Raw genomic sequence first — 26,835 nt, 5'->3', positions numbered from 1 at the left:
CACAATCTTACAGTTCTCTCTAAAGCCCCTGCCACAAATAATTTAGGGTAAGTTTAAAGGAGCAGCCACATGGAAAGAAATATTCTTCTTGAGCATAACATGCAGTGCTATATGTATATAGTAATGTAGGGTAGTATAGACAAATACCTGGTTTTACCTATGTTGTGATATTTTGGGTGATTTTCCTTCTTAAACACCAATGAGCTGATAATGCTAATGAAGTCTGCTCCTTAATAGAATTTCATTAGTGACAAAGTCCAGCTGGATGATAAAGACTGAGCCATTCTATCGGTCACCACAAGGCAGTGTGATAAAGAAACAGGGTGTTTGTCTAGTACACTCGGCTGATAACCTACAAATGATTTTTTTTATGTTGTTGCATGAAAACATTTTATACAAAAACTACATCTGTTTTTTTTAAAAAGAAAGATTTGTTAAAATATATTTTTATTCTGGTATTAATATTACAAAATGGTAGATAAAAGCATTTAATTTTTTTATAGGCAGAATGGGAGAGAGCCTCTTAAATAAAATATAGAGTGTCAAGATAGTTAAATTTATCTGACCACAGTGACTGATAAACAGCCCCATTAAATTTGTATCTAGCAAAGATAGATAGACCTCAAAGATGTATCTTTAAACATAATTCAATTATTTTCTCATACAAGTTGATTGATTTAAACAGTTGTTTCTTTTTTTTCTGCCAAGGTTCTGGGAATAAAGATTTACGCCTATAAGAAAAGCAAAAAGAAAAATGATGTTCTCTAGAGATAAGACTTCTCAGTCTTTCAGCAAAGATAAAATGTTCTTTGTTAACTAATTACAATGAGGGATCACAGGGATAAACAGAGCTGTTATGCGTTTAACTATACAAGATTCGGAAAAGCTGAAAATCTGCACAAATAACACTTTTATTTTTCAAAGGAAGCTAACCACACTAAAATTACCTGCATCTCTGACACTTCATAAATTTGCTTTTTTTTCCACAAAAAAGTACAAAATATAAAGTGCTGCTCCCTTACCGATTTCTTCTACTTTTGCATATTTGACATCAGATTCATTCACATCCTCAATCTAATTGTAATATATTAAAGACAATGTGAGTAGACACAAGATGAAGCTTTAAAATCATTAATTCATTTATTGAATCAAAACCTGTATCACTCATGTGAAAAAGTAATTGCCCCCCTAAACCTAATAACTGGTTGTGCAACCCTTGACGGCGACAACAAATACTTATTTCACTGAGTAAAATGCAAATCAATTTATAACTTATTTGAAATCTGGATTTTTTTTTGTTGTTATTCTGTCTCTCACAGTTTAAAATTAAAGACTGATCATGTCTTTGTCAGTGGGCAAACATACAAAATCACCATCCATCGTCTTATATTCAAGGACATTTTCCAAAAAGACCTCAAATAGAGGTCTGACTACAAGACTAAGATCCAGATCCCCCGAAGCGAAGCAGGGGACCTGGATCCTCCTCTCCGGCAGCCTCTGCTGCTACTGGCACTTCCTCTGGGGGCTTCTCTGACTGAGCGTCGGCGTCACATGACCTTCCAGTGCTCATTCATAGAAGCCCCAGTGGAGGTGCCGGCAGCAGCAACAGCAGCGGAGGTTGTCTGCGCCCATTGCACTGACCTTAACCGGCTGCCACCACTACATGCCAAGGAATCTGAAGCATGGGGAAAAGTCTAGGGAAGCACTGGTAAGTCGGGGGGGGGGGTAAGAGTGGCATATGGGGGGGTATAAGGGCTTTCTGGAGGCAAAGTGGCATATAGGGGATTAAAAGAATATCAGGGAAGCAGAGAGGCATATAGGGGTTAAAAGGAATATCAGGGAGGCAGAGTGACATACAGGGGGTGTATACAGAGTGGTATATAGGGGTGTAAGGCATTTCCTTTTATTTTCCAACCTGCCTCCAGTTATGCACATCGGCCCCCCAGATATGCCTTATACCCCTTTTAATGCCACTGTGGCCCCCAGAAATGCCTGACACCCCCCTATATGCCACTTTGCCTCCCATATATAATATAATGCAGAAATAAGCTAATAGGCAAAGAAATCATTAGTACCTTTTAAAGCACAAGGTATGTAATGACTGCAAAGAAATATATTGATTACATATAATGCAATGGGAATCTGACATGCAGATTGGGTGCTGAAGTGCTGGCTGGGTATGCCTGGCCGCACGCTACACAAGCATTAAAACTTAACTATGCATATTCAGCCGGTGGCTGCACTTATTGGATTAGGTTGCTGCTGACCTTAAAGTGCCAGGGCCATCGTCCCCTGTCCAGCCCTGTTGATATATATTTATTATATATTTTGGACATGTTTCCTATTCTCCCTCCCCCCTACTGTTTTTCTTTGTATACCTTGTGGTTTTGATTTTAAAAGTCTTGTAGTCTGCATTAGAGTGTTCACAAGGAAATGTCTCCATTCTGTCAGGAAATTACGCAAAGTTTTCATGCCCAAAGGACAGCCAAGTATTACAAAAAAGTGGTCCCATCTCAATAAGAACACATAGGTTTCTTTGAAATATGCAAGTTCACAAACAAAGCTAGAAAACCTATTCAACTACCATTAAAACACTTTTATACATGTATATTTCATGGCCTGCTTTATAGAGAAACTATATAGTCCAAAAGAATAAAGCACAATGAATGTGAGCCAGAACAAGGACAGACGGTAATTGGTTTAAAAGGGCTGATATAGTAAAAACTCAAGCTAATGCAGGGACTGACAGCCTTAAAAATCCATGTTACGGAAAGATCCTTACAAGTTCTTCTTAACTAGGATCGCAAGCAGATCCCACTGAACAAAGAAGGGACTCATCATAGTGTTTTACACACCCTTCACCATAGGCATTGAAGAAATGACACTCTGCTACAATGTAAAGTAGTGAGTCTAAAGCCTGTATTACAGTGTAAATTTGGTTTTTCCCTCAAAATAACTCAACACACAGTCATTAATGTGTAAACCTTGGCAACAAAAGTGAGTACACTCCTAAGTGGAAATCGAAGACTAAAGAAATCCAAAAACTGATAAGAAACAAATTCATTGAGATCTCTCAGTTTGGAAAGAGTAAGAGAGTGTAATTCCTAAGGCTCTGGGATTCTTGTGAACAACGGTTAGAGTCATTATATACAAATGGAGAAAACTTGGAACGGTGGAAAACCTTCCCATGAGTGGCTGGCTGACAACTCATCCAGGACAAAAGAACCAGACTAACATATAAAGAACTGCAGGCCTCTATTGCCTCAGTTAAGGTCAGTGTCAGTGATTCCACAATAAGAAATAGGCTATGGAAAAATGACCCCATGGGAGAGCTGCAAGGCAAAAACCACTGCTCACCAAAAAGAGAACAAAGTGTCTTCTCACATTCGCACATCTTGGTGACTCCCAAGACATTTTAGATAATATTATGTAAACTGTGGGGCCAAAAGTGAAACTTTTTGGAAGACATGGGTCAACAACACAGCATTCTATGATAAGAACATCATACAAACAGTCAAACACGGTGATGGGAGTGTGATGGTTGGGGGTTGCTTGCCATAATTGAGGGAAGCATGAATTCTTGTCACTACCGAAAAACCCTGAATGATAATGTCCGGCCATCAATTTGTGAGCTAAAACTCAATCGCAGCCGTGTTCTGAAGGACAATGATGTGAAACATGCCACTAAATGGCTCAAAAGAAACAGAATTAATGTTGTGAAGTGGCTTTAATTTGTCCTGATTTTAATTTAATTTAGATCCTGTGGTATGACCTTAAAAAAAAGCAGTTCATGCTCGAAAACCCTCCAATGAAGCTGAATTAAAACAATGGTGAACAGGAAAAAAGAGAAGGACGAGCTACCCAGTAAGGTCTCCAATGTGGACAATATATGCCTCCTAAGCTTAAACAGTAACACTCAAATGCCTCCATAGCGAGGGATTCAGCGACACCGGAAAACCGGATGCACCGTGACCCTTCCAGAGAGCAGTCACAAGCACCACTGCGAGAGAGTTTGCCCGCTTCAACGATGTTCCAAGGAGAACATGGGGACAGGATTACCAAATTTTGAAAAAATGGTTTAGAAATAGCAAAACACTACTTGTACTTATTGCCCTAGAATTTTGGGAATTTCTAAACTCAGGACAAATGGTACAATCTATTTAGCAGGTTTTTTTTTATTATGTTTTGTAGATGAGTAAAAGATTTTTCAAATAAAAGTGAAAAAAGTAGCTTTTTTTATCAAAATCAATTCCATATAATTATTCAAAAACGGGACATGCTGTTCAGAATGTATTTATTGTAACACTGGAAATGTTAACATGTAAGAGTAGTTGAACTAAAACTGCATGTTTATGGTGAATGCTGGAAATTCCCGTAAGCCTCTGCTTGACCAAATGTTTTGCTAAGCACTTAGATTTAGCAAGATGTAGACGACTGGGCTTTCCGTGAAGGTGGAATGATTTAACGTGCAAACTGGGACAGATAAGGGAGCCTCTTCAGATAGTGGCTGTGCCAGGTCTCAGTAACCTCCACTTAATCCACATTGTCACTTGTTACAAATGCAGTAAGTGCAGTGATCTTATTCTCTAATTGATAAGCGTTTGCTCACATTTCCGCCAAGCTATTTTTCAACCCATATGTCATGTTGTGGTTTAGCTTTTCCTGTATCTATGTTAAACCCACCATCCCTTTCCCAACTTCCCAAAGCCAAGCCCTGCCCAGAGCCTACTCTCTATCTACCCTTGTAATGCTATCTTCACCCTCCACATTCTAGTTTTCTTCCCTAATGTCCCTCTTTCCTATAATTACAAAATGTTTGTTGAGTATCCCAGTGTTCTACATCCCTAAAATAATGTCTATGTCTAAAAATGTGTTTGTAAATAAATTACATTATTCCTCTTCTAAATGCTCTATTCTGTTTCATTTATCAGTATATACAGGCCAACAATTCTCTAAGAGTCTTGGAAAAGCTTTGCCCCTGGGCATACATCTAACAACACCCCTCTTTGGGCATTTCAAATGTTAGGCGATGTTGTTATCATCATCATCATCATAATCATCATCATCAGGAACTGGCAAGCGTCTCCGTTACTTAGCAAGTGTACAAAGCTAAGTAAAGGAGACAACCTGCATTTCAGCAGTTGTGGTTTCACTAGATAACCAAGAGGCGATGAACATCTGGACCACTATGGGGTAACTCATCATCTACGTAGGATTGGCCAAAGTACAATGTCAACAAGGTGGAGATAAAATCTGCCTCGCCTGAGACATAGCTTAACCCAGAATGACATTCCTGCTGCAGACTTACATGCACAAGCAATTGATTGTAACCCATTTAATCCTATTTAAAGCCCATTTAACTCAGGTGTAGCAGCACCACCTATTCTGTTAGGAGGATTTATAAACACTTAAGGGTGGAGAAAACAAATCATTAAGTGCTTATTAAGGTGCAATAAACATCCACTATAATTTTCTTAGGATGAAAAAAAAAAATCTACTTTCCTACTCCATTACCTTAATTACCAGCTCGGCCATCCTAAGCAACACCATCGCGGTCCTAGTTACTAAATTAACATTTTTGGAAACAGTTCAGCTATTTTATGCCCTAACAAAACATCTACTTGTTAAAAAAAATCGAATTTATTCTGTACCTTTGTAAATATTTATTTGATTGATGGTAGAGAGTAGAGGGTGGAGGACTGGACTTGGGTATGGTGAAACATTTATTCTAATGGGGTCCACGCCATTACGATAAAAGCACCTACACTACAGATATGGTCCTTCGGTGTGTGGCCGCCAGCTGGATATAAATGCATAGCTGGGAACTCTCCTGGTTTTGCCCAGAGACTCTGGGTGAAGAGTTGCTTTTCAGGGACACCACCAACTCCGTGCAGGGCGATGTGAAGGGTATTTAGCTGGGGCGCCTGGAAACGGGCAAATGCATTTGCAAGATGGACAACCCACAAATGTATAAGGACCGTGCATTAATGTGTATATGGTGGCTGGAGTATACCTTTAACATCCTAGAACATTTAGTAGTTAGCCTAAATTGGACAGTACATTTAAACTTTGATGTAACATCAAACAAGAAATGTAATGCGGGGAACACTTTATTCATATTTTTCCCCACCGAAAACAAAAAGAACCGAGAAGATGACAAACATAATCTGCACATACATGGTTTTACGGCATGCAAACCTACTAGAGATTCACTGTATTACTGAATAATTTAGCAGCAAATGCTGAACTGGTATCGCTTTTAACAGAAGCTGCTACATGACACTGATCTCATATTTTAAGCTGTATTCGCAACCCAAAAATAAACTGAACACCTTGGCTTTGGCATATAAAATGTGTTTTCGCACGTCTGCAAGAGGAAGCCAGATAAGTTTTCATAAAGAAAAACAGATACAGCCTGCTTGGCTGCTATACGTTAAGGCATTCCTGAGATATACGTATGCACCCCCATTTAAAGGGAAACATGCTACCCTAAAGCAGGGTGGTCAAACTGGAGGCCATGAGTTCTTTCGCTCCCTGCGACAACCAGCAGTATAAGCAGCAGGGGTGGTCCAAAGTTATTTAGACAGAGCCAGTCCAAATTGGACCAGTCCACACATGTTGGCAGGAGCACAGCGGGGTCATGTAATGTGATATTTCGTGACCCCTCAATAATATTGCAGTTCAAGCAGCCATAAGGAAAGTCTCCAGACAAGGTAAGGCTGTGGAGGTGTGATGATGTATTAGTGTGAGCGTGCATTAGTGTGAGTTTTATGTGTTTGAATGTAAATTAATGTAAACGTATTTGTGTGTGTGAATTAGTGTAAATGTGTAAGTCTGTGTGTGTAAGCATGTGTATGTATGCATTACGTGTAAGTACGCAAATCATTGAAATTGTTTTGGGGATACTAGGTTTGAAAGAAAAGAATAATTGTATCTCAGGGAAGCTGGGATCTGTGGCAAAAGATGACAGGACTTGAATATTAATGATTCTCCTGTTCTCGAATGCCTTAACACATAAAGATGGTTTATTTTAATCTAGAAATATCATGACATAGGTTCCTGCAAAATGTAACATTGATAAAATTGGCAAATTCATTTTAAATTTTATGAATATCAAGCATGCCTTTTTAGATGGGACAGAAAACCATTATATCACTTCTTTTATTATACATTGGTTACAATAAGCATAGAAATTAATAAAAAATGATGTACATACATTGTGGGATTGTGCACACTAGTTTGCAATCAATTTCAGAGATGTTTGAGCTTTTGAGTATCCACAGAGAGGGTACTTTTTACTTTGTCTTCGATGTTAAGTCACAGATGGACCGACTTAAGTAGTTTCAACATACGATCTAGTGTTATGTAAAAAAAATTCCGATATGTGCAAAAACTGTGCTGAATTTACGGAACAAACTGGTAATGTAAGGTACAGTATATAATAAAAGAACAAACAAATAGTGTAATACAATTTTAAAAAAGGAGCAATATGGGAGTATATTTATGCACTCACAAAAATATTTCATCAAGAAGGGTCATCATTTGTACAACTTCGAAATTCTTCGATTTTAAAAGAGAAATAAAAAGCCACTGGCTTCCAAAACATTCATGTAAGTCCAGCACACGGTGCAGCTGCCAAAACAAATCCACTACGCGTTTCGCTGGGGCCTGCCCAGCTTCTATATAAAGTTTTATATTGCACCTGTCCAATACCTAAAGTCCGTGTCTCCATAGGATTCCTTAGGATTCTGTTTGGCAGCCAAAGTTTTTGCAGGACTTTACTGATTGTTTGGGCAGCTATACTGTATGGAATCATTAGCGGTTTGTCACATTTTCATATTGCGCCATCACTTCTTGTGTTTCTTTCCATGTTTGCACCTTTGGATTGCGATACTGTGCCGTTGGCTTTCCATTTCTCTTTTCAAACCGTGGAGTTTGCAGCTGTACAAGTGATGAGCCGGCTTGATTAAAAAATACATAAGCTTTTAAGAAGCAATTATTTGGGTCAGATGGATATGTATTAATGATTACAATATTATGTATGAGAGTGGGCTTTGCTTTGAAGTTGCTGCAATTTGGTATATCGGCGTTCCATTTATGAGACTAGGTGTTTAAAGGGTGTCACCGCTACAGGTTTATGTGAGCACCAGATCAGGGTTCCAATCTCAAAGACATTATATACTTTTGATGGTATCACTGCTAAACGGTCTTATCTCTTATTTGCTAATATACTTACATAACCCTTCTGACTTATGTACACTTTAACCACGCAAATAGAAAACCAGTTACTCAGGACACACAGGCCTATCCATTCACGGAACAAAAATTCCCTAATGTTATCGTGGGACGAGCTAAACAAACCGAGCTTCATTACGCTTAAACAACACTCAATCGTCAAACTTGTTTTGAACTCTAAAGGTTTAATCGCTTAAAGAAAACGCTGAAACGGTTAATGAGCCTTTCAGCTTCCACGGCAAGAATCTATCGGTGCCCACATCAGCATCACACGATATTTGTTTTTACCAGCCAAAAATATCAATGACGTAAAATTTTACATGATACAAAGAATTATCTCTGGGAAAGGCATTAGGAATGCTGTTTCTAATGCTACATTTAGTTACAAAAAGTATTTCATTCAGCAGGGTAGGTGGCACTGCATCTTTAATAAGATGTTTTGGAGAGCATTTTAGATATCAACTTTGCGGGTCAAAAAAGGCATAGAAGCATTAAGCATGATTCATAGTAACCAAAGGAATGTTGCAGTTAGTATATATATATATATATATATATTGGTTGCTACATTTCAAAATTTGTGCCACCTTTCCGTTACTTTATATTACTGATGTCAGTCCAGAAGTCTACGTAGTGGACTACAAAGGGTTGGCATCCAAACATATCATTAATTATATTTATGACATTTGGGTGTCATTAACCTCTACCACTTCGGATCGGAGGCTGTTCCATTCAGTGGACTTGAACACAACAGATGTATATTGTACAGTATTTACAAAGGAAGCTGCAAAACGTGATACAGGGAAATGACTTGCTATAACTAGAAGTGCATCTGCTTAGGTAAGATCACATTCTTGGACCGCACTGAACATGCCAAATACCAAGAACCCAGGAGGAAAATGGCATTATGTAAAATGCTGCAGTCGTACAGTCATCGTGTCAACAAACAAGTTTCAAGAAAGATATTCTGGCGTAGGATCTTGTTTTTGTTTATGCAGGAGCAATAAAATGTGCCCCAAATAAATGCAGTCTAGAAAGGTCCACATTCATGTGGATATTAATGGGTCAACAACCTAGAATCCTTTTCTCCACGATAATGGTGTCATAGAGGTGCAGGACTTAAGCATTTACCAAATAGACGTTCATAAATCTTCTTTATTCGACTATGCGACTGGTACAATGCCGTGTTGCTATATATTTATATCTTATGGCTTCCTTCTGACAATGACTTGTAAGAAGAGTTCTCCAGGCCAAACCCAGAGAATTCCCAGGTGAGGAATTCACTTAATAGGGTTACTGAAAACAGGAATTGTCTGTTCCCGATGCGCACACCCAAAAATCAGTTTTTTCATACTGGTTATATCAATCTTAAAGCACCATTAAGTAGGATTTTTTATGTATAAGACCATGAAGCATAGGCTTTAGGAAAAGTCACAGGCCTGCTTTGAAGGAACAAGGTTAGTAGAGAGATTTGAGCCAAATCTACTAAACATTTTTCTGAGATAAAAAATCTGGTCATTCACAGGAGTCAATGTAAAATATGAAAAACAGAAAGCCTAAACATACAGTGTATCTTACCAGAGTCTGCATCTAACAATCATACTTTAGCCAAAATTAGTACGTGATATATCAACACGAGAGCCCTTAGCGTTGCAATGGAGCCAATAAAGGAAAATAGAAGCCCAACAGGATACACGCAAACAAGCAAAATATGAACTGCTGTCCTGAGGAAGATCTTAAGAAAATTACCTCCTAAAGAACCCAACAGAAATATTCAACCAAGCAGCTATAAGTGTATTTAAGGCAGAAACAGGTAAGAACAACAAGCATTTTATCGATAGAGCAGAAGCAGATTCCATAGTCCTTATACAATAGTGGAGAGTCAAAGTTAACAATACCATTAAAACAATATAAACGTATCAATAACGCATACAATTGCCAGAGACATTAACACACATTAAGACGCGCTGGTACTTTGGGCATGTTCTTGCCTCACTCTTGACATTTGCTGTCCAATAGTGCTTGAGGTGGCCCCGATGTAATTACTTTGATTCTTTGGTTATATTAACTTAATTTGAAGGTGCAATTTTCTCCCAAAATAAATTACAAAACTGTTCTTGCGATAATAATATTTCTGTTACAGTATATTATCCGTTCCGGATTCCAGAGGAGAAATGATCCAGACCATGTTCCTCCGGTGCAGGGATGTTCAATTCCATCTTAGGTCTGCAAGCAGACCAGGAGTTCTGTGTCTCCCTGTTTGAACACACGTGTTGTAATCCATTTGAAACATGTTGATTGAGCTGTCTCTGCTCCAGTCAAGACATCCAAAAATCCAGACCTGCTCGAGGTCCTGCTTAGTGTCAAAGACATTTGAAGCATTTTAAGCATTAGCTTTCAGGGGTCGACAAGAAAGCTATTTTTTCTAGTAAGCAGATCACAGAGAATGCACTGTACGCTTACCAATGCCTGTCTCCCATGCATGATTACCCTGTGTCAAAACAAAGCCTTCTGCAGAGATACACATGCGATTTAAGGAAATCAAATTATGGGTTCCCTAGACACATGTGCTTTTCAGATTATGTTCTTCCTTCCTCACTGCACATCCGTGTCTCACACTTATATACACGTGTGTCATTGTATGGGAGGGGGAACTGACAGAATGGAGATTTGACATTATATTTATAAAAACAAAAGCATAAACTAAGGAAAAAACTAAAAAACCAGTAGGAAAATAACAGAAAATGTTGGGGATATATCTTTGTAACCTTTTCCGTATAGACACAGTGTTTACAGATTAAATAAATGTAATGGAAACCCACCTAATTTGTATGCCTCGGGGGCAGCCATGTTAACTTCCTGTTCTATGGTTCTGCATGTTCTTTCTCCCCATTCTAAACAACCTATGGCAACAACCAATCACTGCCTGCTTTTATGTCATAGGACAGATAAAGTGTTCCTGGCAAAACACTGTGAATGTAGCAACATTTTACTCGATTGAAGAATTATTTCTTAGACAGGTTTAAGCATCCAACAGTAGGAGTGATTTTTCATTTTGCAAAACATGTTAGAATGGGTTAAACAGCACTTTTTCTTATCTCCTTAATAGGTTTGCGTGAACATTGATGTGTTATATCTATACCTTTCTGTCTCAGTTGAATAATAACTGATCACGTTGCCTTGAAAATCATACTTCCTACATATACCCGAAAGACCTTGACAACATTTCGACAACACACGAATAATTCCACAAACTGTTAGCGCGAGGTACTTATGTGACACCAATTACGATAGAATTGTGATTTAAAAGGTGTCTTGGAAGTCCCCTAAAAATCACACACATAACAAAACCTGCAGTTTACCACGAGGGAATATGATAAGGAGTCACTGTGTTTGTCTAGCAGATCGGGCAAAGATAACAGAGCTAGAACACATGTTATAATGCAAAAAAACACAACATATATAATTGTTCACATTTTTTTTATCTTAAGCTAAAGAATATTTTATCCCATAGGTTTCAGTGCCTATTGATAAGAAGATGATATCTTCTAGCTGGAAAACAAAATGTTGAAGAAATGCTTAAAGTTCTTTTTTGATATTACATGGTGGGCTTGGAGACTTTTCAGATATAGATGAATAAAAGAAGAAGACAATCATCTGCGCTAAAGTTCTTTGCAGACACTCAAGAGAGAACAGTCAAACCATATTTGTTATTGCATTGAAAAACATTTTCCCTACACTCGTTGTGTGGGCAGTAGTGTTACAAGACTGCGAAGTGGTTTTAATGACAGGAAAAGAAGCTGTTTTGGAAGCAAATGCACTTCTAGTTATAGCAAGTCATTTCCCTGTATCATGTTTTGCAGCTTCCTTTGTAAATACTGTACAATATACATCTGTTGTGTTCAAGTCCATTGAATGGAACAGCCTCCGATCCGAAGTGGTAGAGGTTAATGACACCCAAATGTCATAAATATAATTAATGATATGTTTGGATGCCAACCCTTTGTAGTCCACTACGTAGACTTCTGGACTGACATCAGTAATAAAAAGTAACGGAAAGGTGGCACAAATTTTGAAATGTAGAAACCAATATATATATATATATATATACTAACTGCAACATTCCTTTGGTTACTATGAATCATGTTTTATGCTTCTATGCCTCTTTTGACCCGCAAAGTTGATATCTAAAATGTTCCCCAAAACATCTTATTAAAGATGCAGTGCCACCTATCCTGCTGAATTAAATACTAAATACTAAATGTAGCATTAGAAACAGCATGCCTATTGCCTTAGGTCACACCTCATAACCTGGTCATCAGTATTCTTGTTTTACCATTCTTCAAAAAACAGCGAACATAAAAATTATTATTATTACTTTATGCTATTTGATCAACTAAAAAAAGAGAAAACAAAGATTTTATGTAAGAAAACCTGTTTAAAAGACACAAAGTTAATCTATCTTTCATGAAAACACTAGACAACTAAATGCAAGGCTTTTTTCTTTCACAAATAGACACATAGAATTTAACGGCCGATAGGAACCATTCTGCCCATCTAGTCTGCCCAGACATTTCTTAATGTAAGGACCTGCAAATAATCGGTCATCAGTCTTGTCTTCAGGATAGCTATAAGCTTATCCCATGCATGTTTAAATTCCTTCACAGTATTAGCCTCTACCATTTCTAATGGGAGACTGGTCCATTTATCCACCACCCTCCCACCCCTGAAAAGATTTCTGCAGAGAGTTTATTAATTCTTAATTTTTCCAGACACTTCACTATTAAATTATATAGTACATGAGCTGCAAGTATAGGTGCTTTGCTACGTAGACCTCCAGACTAAACAAATCCAGAATGGTTTCTATATATGGCTCTGTTAAATGCTGTAATGAATCTGGAGCAGTATAGCAGAGCTCCCAGAGATGTTTAGCTTCAGGCTCTTTCTTAAGGTAACCATTTAAAGTGACATTTTCTTTTTTTAATACGCATCTGCATTCCATTTCGCATTGGCTGCCCCATTAACTCATTCTGAAATTTTGCGCACTACCACGAAGCACAAACTCACAGATCTTTCATAAACTATACAATATTTGATTAATCAGTATCAACCTAAGCAACATAAACATAACTTAAGTTTGATACAAAACAGCAGGAGTTCAGTAAAAGTAGGCAAGGGAGGAAGAAAATGAGATAATTTGCACGCATCCGCAGCAAAATGCACTGGGGACGTAGAATAGCCTCCAATGTGAATTTTACTTAAAGCAGTGCCTGGAGTGGATTTCCAGGCAATTAAAATATATAATAATTTCACAAATTCCTTATAGTGAGTCGATTGGAGAAATGGACTCCACTAAGCAATGCAAAGGGCATAGGGCTGGAACTTTAAAAACTAGCGTTTTTCAATAGGTTCTTCAGTGGAAATCCCGAAAAGGTGGTAGGCAACACTTTGCTTTCCAGATGTTCCTCAACAACAAATCCCACAGTTGTCTGCCTATGGGTCTCGGATTTGTGGATTCTTGGACGGACGTAGTCAAACATGCAATGGGGAGCTGTCTAGTTATTTATTACCACTTTATTACCACTTTATACCACACAGTGTTTTACACATGCATGCTATCTCATTGTGTCAATGGTGTCAGTCATGCTTAACATAGCAGCTTCGTTACAGCACAGACATTTGGGGGGAAACCCTTTCATAGCATCATCAACACAAAATGCAGTATCGGCAACCCAAAATATGAAGTACTTTGCAATTCATTCATTCAATGCATTCGTTAATCCTCTTAAAACAATAAACAAATCACTTAACTTTAGGAGAAGCTGCAGCCCCATACCCTGTTTGTACCACTGAGTGATTGGCTGGTTAATAACCCTTGCAACCATCACCGAGCCAGGGCTGCAGAATCCCCCATGCGTAAACAAGGAGGCCCACACCATTATAGAGTATATGGCGACTGGCGTGCTCCTGTAACACCTTGATGACAATTGCCGGTCCGGGCACGTCACGGAAAAACATGTCGTTTACGACAATTGACGTGCCAGGACCGGCACGCCTTTAAACGGGTGCTGAAAGCGATCTACTTTCGCTTTCTGCACCCAAACGGCGTTGCTGTAATGCTTCGACCTCGAGGCATTCAGCAACGCCACGATCGGCACTAAGGGGCCATCTCTGGCCCCTCCCCGGGGCGTCAACATCCGCCATACATTGTATGGCAGTGGACGCCCGTTTTAAAAGCGTTAAACTTAAATGGTGTCGCTGGTGTCGCTTACCTCGGGATGGACCGCTCCGGAGAGCGGTCACAGCCGCCGCTGCCGGTGATCTTCACCATCAGCAAGATGGCGGCGGCCCGGGAAAAAAAACAATAAAGATGAAAAAGTTCGCTAGATGGTCGCCAGACCCTCTAGAGAACTCTGGCTCCACTTGCAGGTTGAATATATTTTTGTGAGCAAGCCCTAAAATTAACATATTAGCTTAAAACAATTCTCGCATGGAAAGAGTTAAAATACTGGCATATTAAATGCCCATGGGGTGTCTACTTTAAAAAAAAATTATGATTTGATGGGGTAAATTGAATTGGCCAGGTTCAACAATGTCCCAATTAACACGGGGGGAAGGATGGCCACACATCTAATTTCCAATTAGAAAAATGCACACGTATCAAATGTGGCCTTTTAGTTCCCCCAAAAAATGACAAACCCATGCATGTGGGGTATCACTGTACTCAGGTTGCTGAACACATATTGGTGTGTCGTGTGACAGCGGCATATACCAGGAGCTGTAAATTCATACATAACATAGGTGTGTGGGGGGAAAAATACACACAAAAGAATACTACTGCAAAATTCTGGTGGTAAAATGTGTGCATGCAAAGAGTTAAAATACTAGCATTTGAAATACCCTGGGGTGTCTAGTTTTCAAAAATATATGGCTTTATTGGGCACACTGAAATGGCCCGGCTCAAAGATGTACCAAATAGCGCATGGGCAGTGGATCCCCAAATGCCAAAGTTCAACATTGAAAAATGCGCATGCCCCAAATGTGGCCCTTTTGCCTCCAAACAGCCAGGCAAAATCATTCATGTGGGGTATCACTGCGCTCAGGAGATGTTGCTAAACACATATTGGGGTGTTTTGTGATAGTGACATATACCAGAACCTGTTTATTCATACCTGAAGTAAAATGTGTGTGAGAAAACAAATGCAAAAAAATGACTACCACAAAGTTTGACAAAGACTGGTGGTAGATATGGTGCACGGAAAGAGTTAAAATACTAGCATTTGAAATACCCTGGGGTGTCTAGTTTTCAAAAATATATGGCTTTATTGGGCACACTGAAATGGCCCGGCTCAAAGATGTGCCAAATAGGACATGGGCAGTTGATCGCCAAACGCCCAAGTTCAACATTGAAAATGTGCATGCCCCAAATGTAGCCCCTTTTGCCCCCAAACGGCCATTGTCACGAAGGGTACAAAAAGTAAAATCAGCCTTTGTCACGAAGGGGTTAAACAGTATTTTAGTTTGACCTTGTTATGTAGAAGAGAAACACACAGATTTCCAATGAGGCTGTTGGAATCAGGAAAGTTCACAGAACAGGTTACGTGCGGCTTCACAATACAAACAAAACCACAGCAGATGGAACTGATGGAACATTGGATTCTGGCCGGCTTTTCCTCTTTTTCTACGAACATTCTGTGAATTCTAAGAATCCCAAAAACCTGTACGATCTAGCGATTTCTTAACTGTACCTTGCAAAGGTGGGTTGAGGAGAAGGACGGACATTACAGGGCAAAACACTCAGGAAAATGCAACATTTGCCATAGGTCACCATTGCCGTGGGGTAAAATAATCTCTTTAAAAAACAAGCTATTGTTATGCGGGACCTAGGACAACACGGATTATGCACCCACAATGCAGAGACGGTAGCGTAGCACAGCACAACGGGTACTGGAAGTTCCACAGTCGAGGCAGGCAGCACAGGAGCAAGGTCAATATACAAGCCGAAGTCGGGGCAGGCAGCACAGGATCAAGGTTAATATACAAGCCAAAGTCGGGGCAGGCAGCACAGGATCAAGGTTAATATACAAGCCAAAGTCGGGGCAGGCAGCACAGGATCAAGGTTAATATACAAGCCAAAGTCGGGGCAGGCAGCACAGAATCGAAGTCAGAAAACAAAGCCAAGGTCAGGAACACGTAGATCAATCAGAATAACTCACGATAACCCAGAGATACACAACAGTGACTCTTTGAACGGGCAATGAACTAATGGGACAGGGGGTTTAAATAGGAAGAATGGCGGGAAACACCATAGCAACCAAAGGGAAACAACAAAGGAAGACGTCATCGCGACCGGCGCACATTAATGGCGTCGGCGCGAACAATAAATAAACAAACCGGCATCTGCGTGTGCTACACCCGCGAGCGCCGCGGGTGTGCCACATCGGCAGATGCCGCCGAAGTCGAGCCCCGCGAACGAGTCGCGGCAACCCGCTCATAACCCTGCGAGTGCCGCCGCGACGGCTCGCTCATGACCACTGGCGCGTCGTGGGCGTGCCACGGCGGCTCACATGTTATCATGCGTCCGCCGTGGGCGCGCCGCATCGACGTGCCCCTCCGTCCGTGCCGCGCGCACAGTACACCGAGAAGACGTGCCCGCGGCACGTCCTCTCAGTGTACGTGCCGCTGGCACGTCACACTGAGGGGACGGGAGCGCGTCAGCGCGCAAGCGCCGCCCACCAGCGGCAGACCGGCGAGGGACCGCGGCGGACACGGCAGGTATGACACAATCCCCCCCCCCAGGAGCGCGCCCCGAGCGCGAAGGACCGGGACGAAGCGGGAAGCGAGCGTGAAAGCGGGAGACACAGAGAGCGGCATGAACGGAGCGAGCAGGAAGCCAGGACCGCTCCTCCGGGCCATAACCCTTCCAATCAAGTACTGAAGGGAGCCACGGTGCCAACGAGAATCAAGGACGCGATGAACTACGTGTTCTTCGTGGCCACGGACGAGAACAGGAGCAGGGCGACGAGCAATAGAGATACGGGGGGCAACACACGGCTTCAGAAGGGAGACATGGAAGGTATTGGGGATCCTCATAGATGGCGGTAGAGCAAGGGACATAGCAACCTCGTTCACCCGCTTGAGGATACGAAAGGGACCTACATATCGGGGACCCAGGGACCGGCAGGGCTGACGAAGGGAGATGTGCTTGGTGGATAACCACACATAATCACCGGTTTTATAACGAGGGGAAGGAGCGCGTCCCTTGTCGGCAGCTTTCTTGCCGCGAGCCTGAGCTTTAGCCAATTGTGCACCCAGCCTCCTCCAATGAGCCCGCAGGTCGGAGACCCGTTTCTCCACTGCCGGTAAGCCTCCACCACGAGACGAGGAAGGAGGAGGTAGGACGACAGGGTGGTACCCTAAAGCAGCAAAAAAGGGAGAACACTGTAAGGCAGTGTGCAGGGAATTGTTATAGGTCATCTCGGCCAAGGGCAGGAGGGAAGACCAGTTGTCTTGCCTGTCGTTGATGTACATACGCAAATATTGCTTAAGGGTTCGATTGGTACGCTCCGTTTGCCCGTTGGATTGAGGATGGTAGGCAGACGTGAGGTGCATGCGAATGCCCAGTCCATGACAGAGGGCTTGCCAGTACCGGGAAATAAATTGTGGACCTCTGTCTGAGACCACGTGTAGGGGAAGACCATGCAACCGAGCCACCTCTCGTATAAAGACGTCTGCCAGTTGTGCTGCTGTGGGAAGTCGGGGTAGCGCGACAAAATGAGCCTGTTTGGAGAACCTGTCCACTACCACGAGTATGGTGGTGTGTCCTCGTGAGACAGGGAGGTCTACTATAAAATCCATGGAAATATGAGTCCAGGGCGTCCTAGGCACAGGGAGAGGTAACAACAGGCCGTGGGGACGGGAGTGTGGTGTCTTGTGACGAGAGCACTGGGGACAGGCGGCTATGAACGCGTTGACGTCATGAGACAAGGAAGGCCACCAGAACGTTTGCCGTAAAAGGAAATCCGTTTTACGCGTGCCGGGGTGACCAGCAAGTGACGAGTTATGTCCCCAACGCAGGACAGCGGTGCGAAAGCATTGTGGCACGAATAGACGTCCCGCAGGGGGTCTTTGAGACGCGGTGATGTGGGCCTGTTGTATACGGATCTTAGCCATAACGGCAGAGGACAGAAAGGAAAGGATGCGTTTTTGTGGAATGATGGGTTCTTCTTGTTGGGAGTCGTGGTGACAGTCGAACTGTCGAGAGAGAGCATCTGCTTTTTTGTGTTGTGAGCCGGGTCTGTAGGTCATCACGTAGTTAAATCTGGTGAAGAACAGTGCCCATCTCGCTTGTCGTGGATTCATTCGCCGTGCACTTTCTATGTATTGTAAGTTTTTATGGTCTGTCATGACCACGACGGGTTGTTTAGTTCCTTCGAGGAGATGTCGCCACTCTTCCAAGGCGAGTTTCACTGCTAGCAGCTCCCTGTTCCCAACGTCGTAATTGCGTTCGGCAGAGGAAAAGCTCTTCGAGAAGAAGGCGCAAGGAAGGCATTTGGAAGTAGTCGGATGAGGTTGAGACAGGACAGCCCCCGCACCGTTCTCTGATGCATCCACCTCCAGAATATACTGAAGGGCAGGATCCGGGCGTTGTAGTACAGGGGCTGAGATGAACGCTCGTTTGAGCAGGTGGAACGCCTTTATGGCCTCGCTGGACCAGACCTTGGGGTTTGCTCCTTTTTTAGTAAAAGCGGTGATGGGAGCTGCGATACTGGCATAGTTCCGGATGAATCGCCGGTAGTAGTTCGCGAAACCCAGAAACCGCTGGACCGCTTTCACGGTTCGCGGAATCGGCCAGTCCGTGATAGCCGTCAGTTTCGCAGGGTCCATCTCCAATCCCTTGCCAGAGATGATATATCCCAGAAAGGGAAGGCTGTGTTGTTCGAATACGCATTTCTCGGCTTTCGCATATAAGCCATTTTCGCGTAGTCTCTGCAGTACGGAACGGAGATGCTTACGATGGATGTCGTTATTGGGCGAAAACACGAGGATGTCATCGAGGTATACGATTACGTGCGTGAGTAGCATGTCTCGGAACACGTCATTGACAAACGCCTGGAACACCGCTGGCGCATTGCAGAGACCAAAGGGCATGACTCTGTACTCGTAGTGGCCGAATCGCGTATTGAACGCGGTTTTCCATTCGTCGTTCTCCTTTATGCGGATCAGGTTATAGGCTCCCCTCAAGTCCAGTTTTGTGAAAATCGTGGCTCCTTTCAACCGGTCATAGATTTCCGTGATCAAAGGAAGGGGGTAATGATTTTTTACGGTGATGCGATTAAGACCTCGGTAGTCAATACAAGGTCGAAGCGATCCTTCCTTTTTGGACACAAAGAAGAAGCCGGCACCAGCAGGTGAAGAGGAGGGCCGTATGAACCCTTTTTCCAGGCTCTCCTTTATGTATTGTTCCAGTGCTTCGTTTTCTGGTTCTGATAACGGGTAGGTACGCCCTCTAGGCGGCATGGTGTCAGGCAACAAGTCAATGGCACAATCGTAAGGCCTGTGGGGAGGTAGTCGTTCGGCTTGTTTTTTGGAAAAAACATCCAGGAAGTCCCAATACTGCTTGGGTACCAGGAGTTTGGGATCTGTTGGCTTGATTTCCAGGACAAGGTTTACTCGTCGACAAGGAACGGAACAAAGACGGTGACATCGGGGACTCCAAGCCAAGATCTCTCCTCTTTGCCAATCGATACGTGGGTTGTGGGTTTGCAGCCAAGTGTAGCCCAGTATGAGAGGCGCATGCGGGGACTGGATTATTTCGAACACAATGGTTTCTTTGTGGGTAGCTCCGATGAACATGGTAAGGGGCGAGGTCTCTCGGGTGACTACGCCTGGACCCAACAGGGTGCCGTCTACGGTAGTAACGACTGAGGGTGTTTTCTTAGTACGCAGGGGCACGCGATGTTGTGCTGCCCATTGTTCATCGAGGAACACTCCCGCCGCACCAGAGTCTATGAACGCTTGGGTGACCACAGTGTGGTCGTGCCACCTAAGCGATATGGAAAGCAACATGCGGTTTGGAGGAGTGGAAATAGTCGCGCTTAGGGGTTCTCCTCGACTGCTCCCTAAGCCCTTTCGTTTCCCGGACGTACGGGACAGGAACGCAGGAGGTGGCCTGTTTGTCCGCAGTATAAACAAAGGCCGAGGTTCCTCCTTCGGGTCTTTTCTGTGTCCGAGAGATGGCGGATGGTGCCTATCTCCATGGGTTCGTCAGTAGGAGACCTGGGGACGATCGGTGGTGGCAGAGGCGAGGACTGAGGCATGTAGGGACGAGACTTGCGGTTTCTCTCTTTCTCTATGTTCCTTTCTTGGATGCGTTTATCGACGCGAAGACACAGAGCGATGAACTCCGCTAGGTCGAATGGTGGATCATGAAATAAGAGCGCATCCTTTATTCTCTCGTTTAGTCCTTTACGGTATGCTGCTCTCAAGGCCCCTGGATCCCATTTGAGCTCACATGCCAGAGTGCGGAATTCGATGGTGTACTGGGCCAAAGTCTTATGTCCTTGCTGGAGCTCCAGCAAGGAGGCTTCTGCCGTCTCTCTACGGCCAGGCATGTCAAAGACAGACCGCAGGGCTTCCATGAAGGCAGGACAGTCATCGAGTAACTCTGACCCCTGCTCAATCAAGGGAGAGGCCCAAAGTAATGCTTCGCCTTTAAGTAACGAGATGATGAAGGAAACTCGTTTGGCATGTGAACGAAAAACCCGAGGATTGTTCCGGAAGTGCAGAAGGCATTGATTCAGGAATCCCCTGCATTCCTTGGGTTCTCCCGAATATTTGTCTGGGAGTGGTAACCGTGCTGTAGGATCCTGTTCATCGGGACTGGGTTCCCTTGGTGCAAAAGGGGGCCTGGTGGGCGGTGCAGCCGCCATTGACCGGAGCAACTCTGTCATGGTGTCCATTTTTTGCGACAGCGACTGCAGCTGGGAGGAATGAGACGTCAGTAGTTGTTCTTGCAGCTCCTGACGGGAGAGAACACTTGCCATCTCCGCGGGGTCCATGTTTGGCCCGTTCAATGTGTTATGCGGGACCTAGGACAACACGGATTATGCACCCACAATGCAGAGACGGTAGCGTAGCACAGCACAATGGGTATTGGAAGTTCCACAGTCGAGGCAGGCAGCACAGGAGCAAGGTCAATATACAAGCCGAAGTCGGGGCAGGCAGCACAGGATCAAGGTTAATATACAAGCCAAAGTCGGGGCAGGCAGCACAGGATCAAGGTTAATATACAAGCCAAAGTCGGGGCAGGCAGCACAGAATCGAAGTCAGAAAACAAAGCCAAGGTCAGGAACACGTAGATCAATCAGAATAACTCACGATAACCCAGAGATACACAACAGTGACTCTTTGAACGGGCAATGAACTAATGGGACAGGGGGTTTAAATAGGAAGAATGGCGGGAAACACCATAGCAACCAAAGGGAAACAACAAAGGAAGACGTCATCGCGACCGGCGCACATTAATGGCATCGGCGCGAACAATAAATAAACAAACCGGCATCTGCGTGTGCTACACCCGCGAGCGCCGCGGGTGTGCCACATCGGCAGATGCCGCCGAAGTCGAGCCCCGCGAACTCGTCGCGGCAACCCGCTCATAACCCTGTGAGTGCCGCCGACTCGTCGCGGCGGCTCGCTCATGACCACTGGCGCGTCGTGGGCGTGCCACGGCGGCTCGCATGTTATCATGCGTCCGCCGTGGGCGCGCCGCATCGACGTGCCCCTCCGTCCGTGCCGCGCGCACAGTACACCGAGAAGACGTGCCCGCGGCACGTCCTCTCAGTGTACGTGCCGCTGGCACGTCACACTGAGGGGACGGGAGCGCGTCAGCGCGCAAGCGCTGCCCACCAGCGGCAGACCGGCGAGGGACCGCGGCGGACACGGCAGGTATGACAGCTATAAGTGGTTTGCAGCAACGCATCTAAGTTATACTAAAAGGTGTGAAGGTGCCACATAGCGCTTAACATAACAAAAATATTTTCTCCAAAAAACATGTTAAAATATACGCTAACATAATTGAAATGACTGGTGCAAAAAAAAAAACTAAGCTGCTTCTATTATTATTACCTTTTATTTAATAAGAGCCAACAAATTACGCAGCAATACAAATAGAAATACAGCAACAATCCCACATGCTAATTAGGTATAGGTTGGGAGATTCGACCAGCGACGGACGCATTTTCACAATTTCCTCCAGCCTCAGCCAATTTGATGGGGGCTGAAGGTTATCCAAACCTCCACACTCCCTAATTTTAGGGTGATTAACCTCAAAATATTAGTCCAAAAGGACTAATTATTGCTTGCGTCTAAGGTGATATAACCTGAAAGGTGTTAGATTGGTGTTGGTCTCGGAGTCGCCGATTAACAACAAGAGCTACCCCTGCCTCACATCCATGTTTAAACTCGTTACATGGATTGTACGGGAAATGATTAACTTGTTTATTTGCAACGCCTGCCGATCGCAGAAGTTCATCTGATGCACACCCCAACATCTCAGAGGGAAGCAAGACGCAACGGGGCTTAAGTATAAAAGAGAATCTTGCGCAAAGTTTTCAAAAGTGGTCTTGACATCATAGCAACCAATGTAATCGTCAATTAGCCGCAGATATCTCATTGGTTGCTATGGTGATAAGACCAAGTGATTTATTTTTATTCATAAGCCATTTTAACTCACGTTCTGTATATACAAAAACATATTCCTAGAGGAGAACTACGCATTTTGTATGTCAGAGTCAATAAAGTAGCAATAATAAACATAATACCTGCATTAAGCCCCATGAAGTGCTTCAGAACCTCCTTCTTCAGGTGGTAGCCAGCACGGAGCTGTCCAGCCACTGAGGAGCTACAGCTTCGATGATGACTAGCTTGGCCATTAAACCATTATACAAGAGGTGAGGGCTACCAGTTGGCTAGCCTTGTTCCTCCATGATATTTGTAGAACAAGCAGCAAGCCACCTTCATCAGGAGCCATCGGATATGTAACTGATACGTACACAGTATCCAGATTTTTCCTGGATGACACAAATAGGCCGTAGCTACACGATACGGTTTGTTACGCCCTGTACAGTTTCTTGTTCCAAAACCAAGAGCAGCACCAAGTACATTTACTTGACGTAAACATTTCGACAGCCCACCCCACCACTTATTTCTCAATGTGTAAGCTTAGCAGGTCTCTGCTCCCATTGTCTCTCAGCGCAGGTGGTTTTTATCAGCTTACTTTATCAATCTGTCGTGGAACCCCGATAGAAGCAAACATTCATATACACACCAGGGCTTTGCCTCTTTTTTTCTATTGATACGACGTAAAAGTGATATAATGGATGTGGGTGGTAAGGCCTGGTGTTGCAAATTGTGGAGGTAGTAGTGTGTTTCCGGGGTGTGGGGATCGTAGTATCTGCACAGGTGGCCAAGTCTACCACAGCAAATGTGGCAGGTATGAATTATAGAACTTGGGTGGTCTTCTATAGACATAAAAAGGGGTCTTGCTATAGAGAGCTAAGACAGAAAAGAGTTATTCACCATGGAGGACAGACAGAAGAGTCTACATGGATAGCAAATTAGTAAAGAAATGGTGCAAAAAACACAAAAAAAGGACATAGAAGTATATGACATTTGAGCTTTGGCACAAAAGAACCTTGTTGCCTTTGTATTATCAGCTTTTATATGTAATGCTGAGCTACATGCAAACATATATAAAACACATCTAAAAGGCGTGTGTTGTTAGATCCATGTGACATTGGACAAAACAATATGTTATCCCTTTCTGTCATTTAGAACAATGGATAATAAAACAGTCGGGTTTCGGGATCCTAGATATCTAAACCGGTCTCCCAGCTGTACTTATTATTTTAACTATGTATCCTACACACCTGTCAGACAGTATATGATTTGACTATAGAATTATTTCTCAAATTTGATAACGTTTACCGACACGTTTGTCGCAGGCGGTCGACACAAAATAACAATGAAGATGAGGCTGAGAAAGTATTGGTTTATAATTACCTCCATGGATGGGCAATGGGGTAAGAAGGATTCCTTTAGCTTCCGTTTTGGGGGAGTCCAGACCATAGCGTCCACTGTCAATTCTCTGGAGGACGGAGTTGCTGCTGGGATCATGAATGGTGATGTTGACCGCGGCATTGACATAATCCACGTTGGTGGTATCTGACCCACTCTGGACAAGAGAACAGGGCAAAAGGACCAGAATAGGCAAACAGTTCAGATATCTCAGGGAACGTCTGTGGGTCATCTTCGACCGGCCTGTACGAATCAATAAAACAATGTTTTTCTATATAACCAAAAAAAGTGCAAAAATGCTAGATCTCCTTTATCAATGTACAAGACTATTGCGTTATTCGATCTTAAATCCAAAGTCCCAAATCAACAAGAAATAAGACAAAAGTGAGATATTGGCACTGATGACGTAAAAGCAGGTCCGTGTTAGATATACATTTGGAATGTTGGTTAATGCATCTTCATAATCCTATTATAATGGGTTAAGCACTAGCCACACACTGAGAACACAAGCCCCTCGCTCATCTCCACTGGTTCCTGTGCGTTTTTGCACCACATCCACAGAAAGCATTAGGCATGGACGCTTTGGAGGGGGTCTGCCTGTGTGCTGTAGGAGGTGGGCATCCTAATCACCTAATGAGGTCTTGGAAGAAGACGATGGTCGGGATTCAAAATGACACAGGGTGGCATCTTTCCAAACAGGTCCAGCAGCACAATGCAGATGTAAGCGGAGGGCAGAGCGGGTGTTCCGGGGCGCCCACACTTAATGCAGGCAGACAGCTGCCGTCCTGTATCCCGGACAGCTGGGCTGCAGAGCTGGAACGCTAAAGGGGGTCGTTCGTCTCGGGACCTCCCAGCCCCTGCTGCAATGCTTTGTTTCCAAGGCACGGCTATTATCTGTGCTTCCTGTCGCGGTAACAGAAGGCGAAGTCAGATGCAGATGACTGACAGCTCCCCGCACTCCGGGGCTGCTGCTGCCGTACTGACGGCTTCCAGCCCTCCTGCTGATGGAGCTGTCTGATGTCAGCGGGTCATGTGACTCCGGGGGTCACGTGGTACCGAGCTGTAGGCAGCAGCCGTGCAGGCGACTCAAGTCAGTAGGAGAGAGCGGTCGGTGCAGCTGCAGTCCCGTGCATGGCGGCCATTGATGAGAAGACAAATAAATGCACCCACTCGTGTATTCAGACGCTTTCCCACTGCGTCTCACACGCACTTTCCCACTGTGTGTGTCTCATGCTTACTTTCCTACTATTGTGTGTCTGTCTCACGCACATTTCAAGGAAGAACCACAGTGCACACTTGTACCACTGTCAGTCTCACAGACCTCTTCCCCATTGTCTCATTTACACTTACCAATTGTGTGTCTCACTTTAACTACCGTATGCTTTACTCACACGTCCCCACTGTGTGTGTCTTTCCCGCTGTGTGTGCGTCTCTCTCGCGTGCTTTCCCGCTGTATGTGTGTGCGTCTCTCTCGCGTGCTTTCCCACTGTATGTGTGTGCGTCTTGCGCACTTTCCTGCTGTCTGCGTCTCTCACGCACTTTCTCGCTGTTCGTGCGTCTATAGCGTGTCTTCCCACTGTCTGTCCGTGGGTCTCTCGTGCGCTGTCCTTGTGTCACTCGCGCGCTTTACCACAGTCTGTGCGTCTCACACGTGCTTTGCCGCTGTCTGCATAATGAATAACCATGGTGCATTTGTTCTAATGAGACCGTGCTTCCCAAATGGAGATTTGGGAACTTTCTGCTCAAGTATATACACAAGACACACCTGAAAAATAGTGTTCAAATTTATTATTTATTTGATTCCAGTGGGGTCATCTAAAATGTATCAAACCTCTATTAGCAGATAGGTGACCCCAGAAACATCTGGCTGAAGAGCTTTTTGGCAGAGGGGGCTCAGGTTAACTAATTTTAACCACACTTCATTTCTCCTGTCCAAATTGAAGTTTGGGTCATCTACGTCATCATCAGTGAAAACCTTACATAGCCCGCTGAATTTATACCATGATACAAAATATAGGCAGCTGTAGTGCTAAAGGCGTATAGTGCATACGTGACTCACCCCCAGTATACAGGTGCGTTAAAAAAGCTTCTCAAACCGTGAGACCAAAGTCCAATAGAAACCAAGTGAAACAAACATGCTGTACTGTGAGTGTAGTTTACAATCCGTAAAGATTTATTCCGTTTCTGAAGCACAGAAGTATAAAGCGCAACACAAATGACGCTAAGCGTAGGAGAAAATCCGATGCTCTTTGTCCTATCCAGGACTTAATTGTAGACTCATAATCACGGGTGGACCTACAGTGATAGACCCCTGCAACCCCTTGTTTCTGTCTTATGCGGTTTCAAAATAGTTTAGAAAGGGCCCCTCCAACCAGGACCGCTCACTCCAACTCAAAAGGGGCCTTTCTAAACTATTTTAAACCGGCACGGGGAGACAGGAACGGTGAAACTGAGGTGCATGCTGCAGGACCGTGAGAGGTAAGTGGATGGATGTGTAATTGTGTATGTGTGAGCATGGATGTCTAA

The 26,835-nt window shown here is 43.6% G+C and overlaps 1 protein-coding gene across 1 annotated transcript in view; it reads right to left on the bottom strand.

Moving 5' to 3' along the window:
* LOC149297844 (E3 ubiquitin-protein ligase RNF130-like) overlaps window positions 1-24,541 on the bottom strand; it is a 102,309-nt gene extending 77,768 nt beyond the window's left edge. Inside the window, exon 1 of the mRNA XM_089488063.1 lies at window positions 24,295-24,541. Coding sequence (XP_089344189.1) covers window positions 24,295-24,541 — 247 coding nt within the window. The remainder of the gene's footprint in view (window positions 1-24,294) is intronic.
* Between the last annotated feature and the right edge of the window lie 2,294 nt (window positions 24,542-26,835).

This window comes from Sceloporus occidentalis, unplaced genomic scaffold (genome assembly GCF_023333645.1).
Source record: "Sceloporus occidentalis isolate IW3139 unplaced genomic scaffold, rSceOcc1.0.p SCAF_36, whole genome shotgun sequence".
Classification (NCBI taxonomy): domain Eukaryota; kingdom Metazoa; phylum Chordata; class Lepidosauria; order Squamata; family Phrynosomatidae; genus Sceloporus; species Sceloporus occidentalis.
The sequence above is the reverse complement of the archived record's forward strand: the minus strand, read 5'-3'. Positions and strand labels throughout refer to the sequence as shown.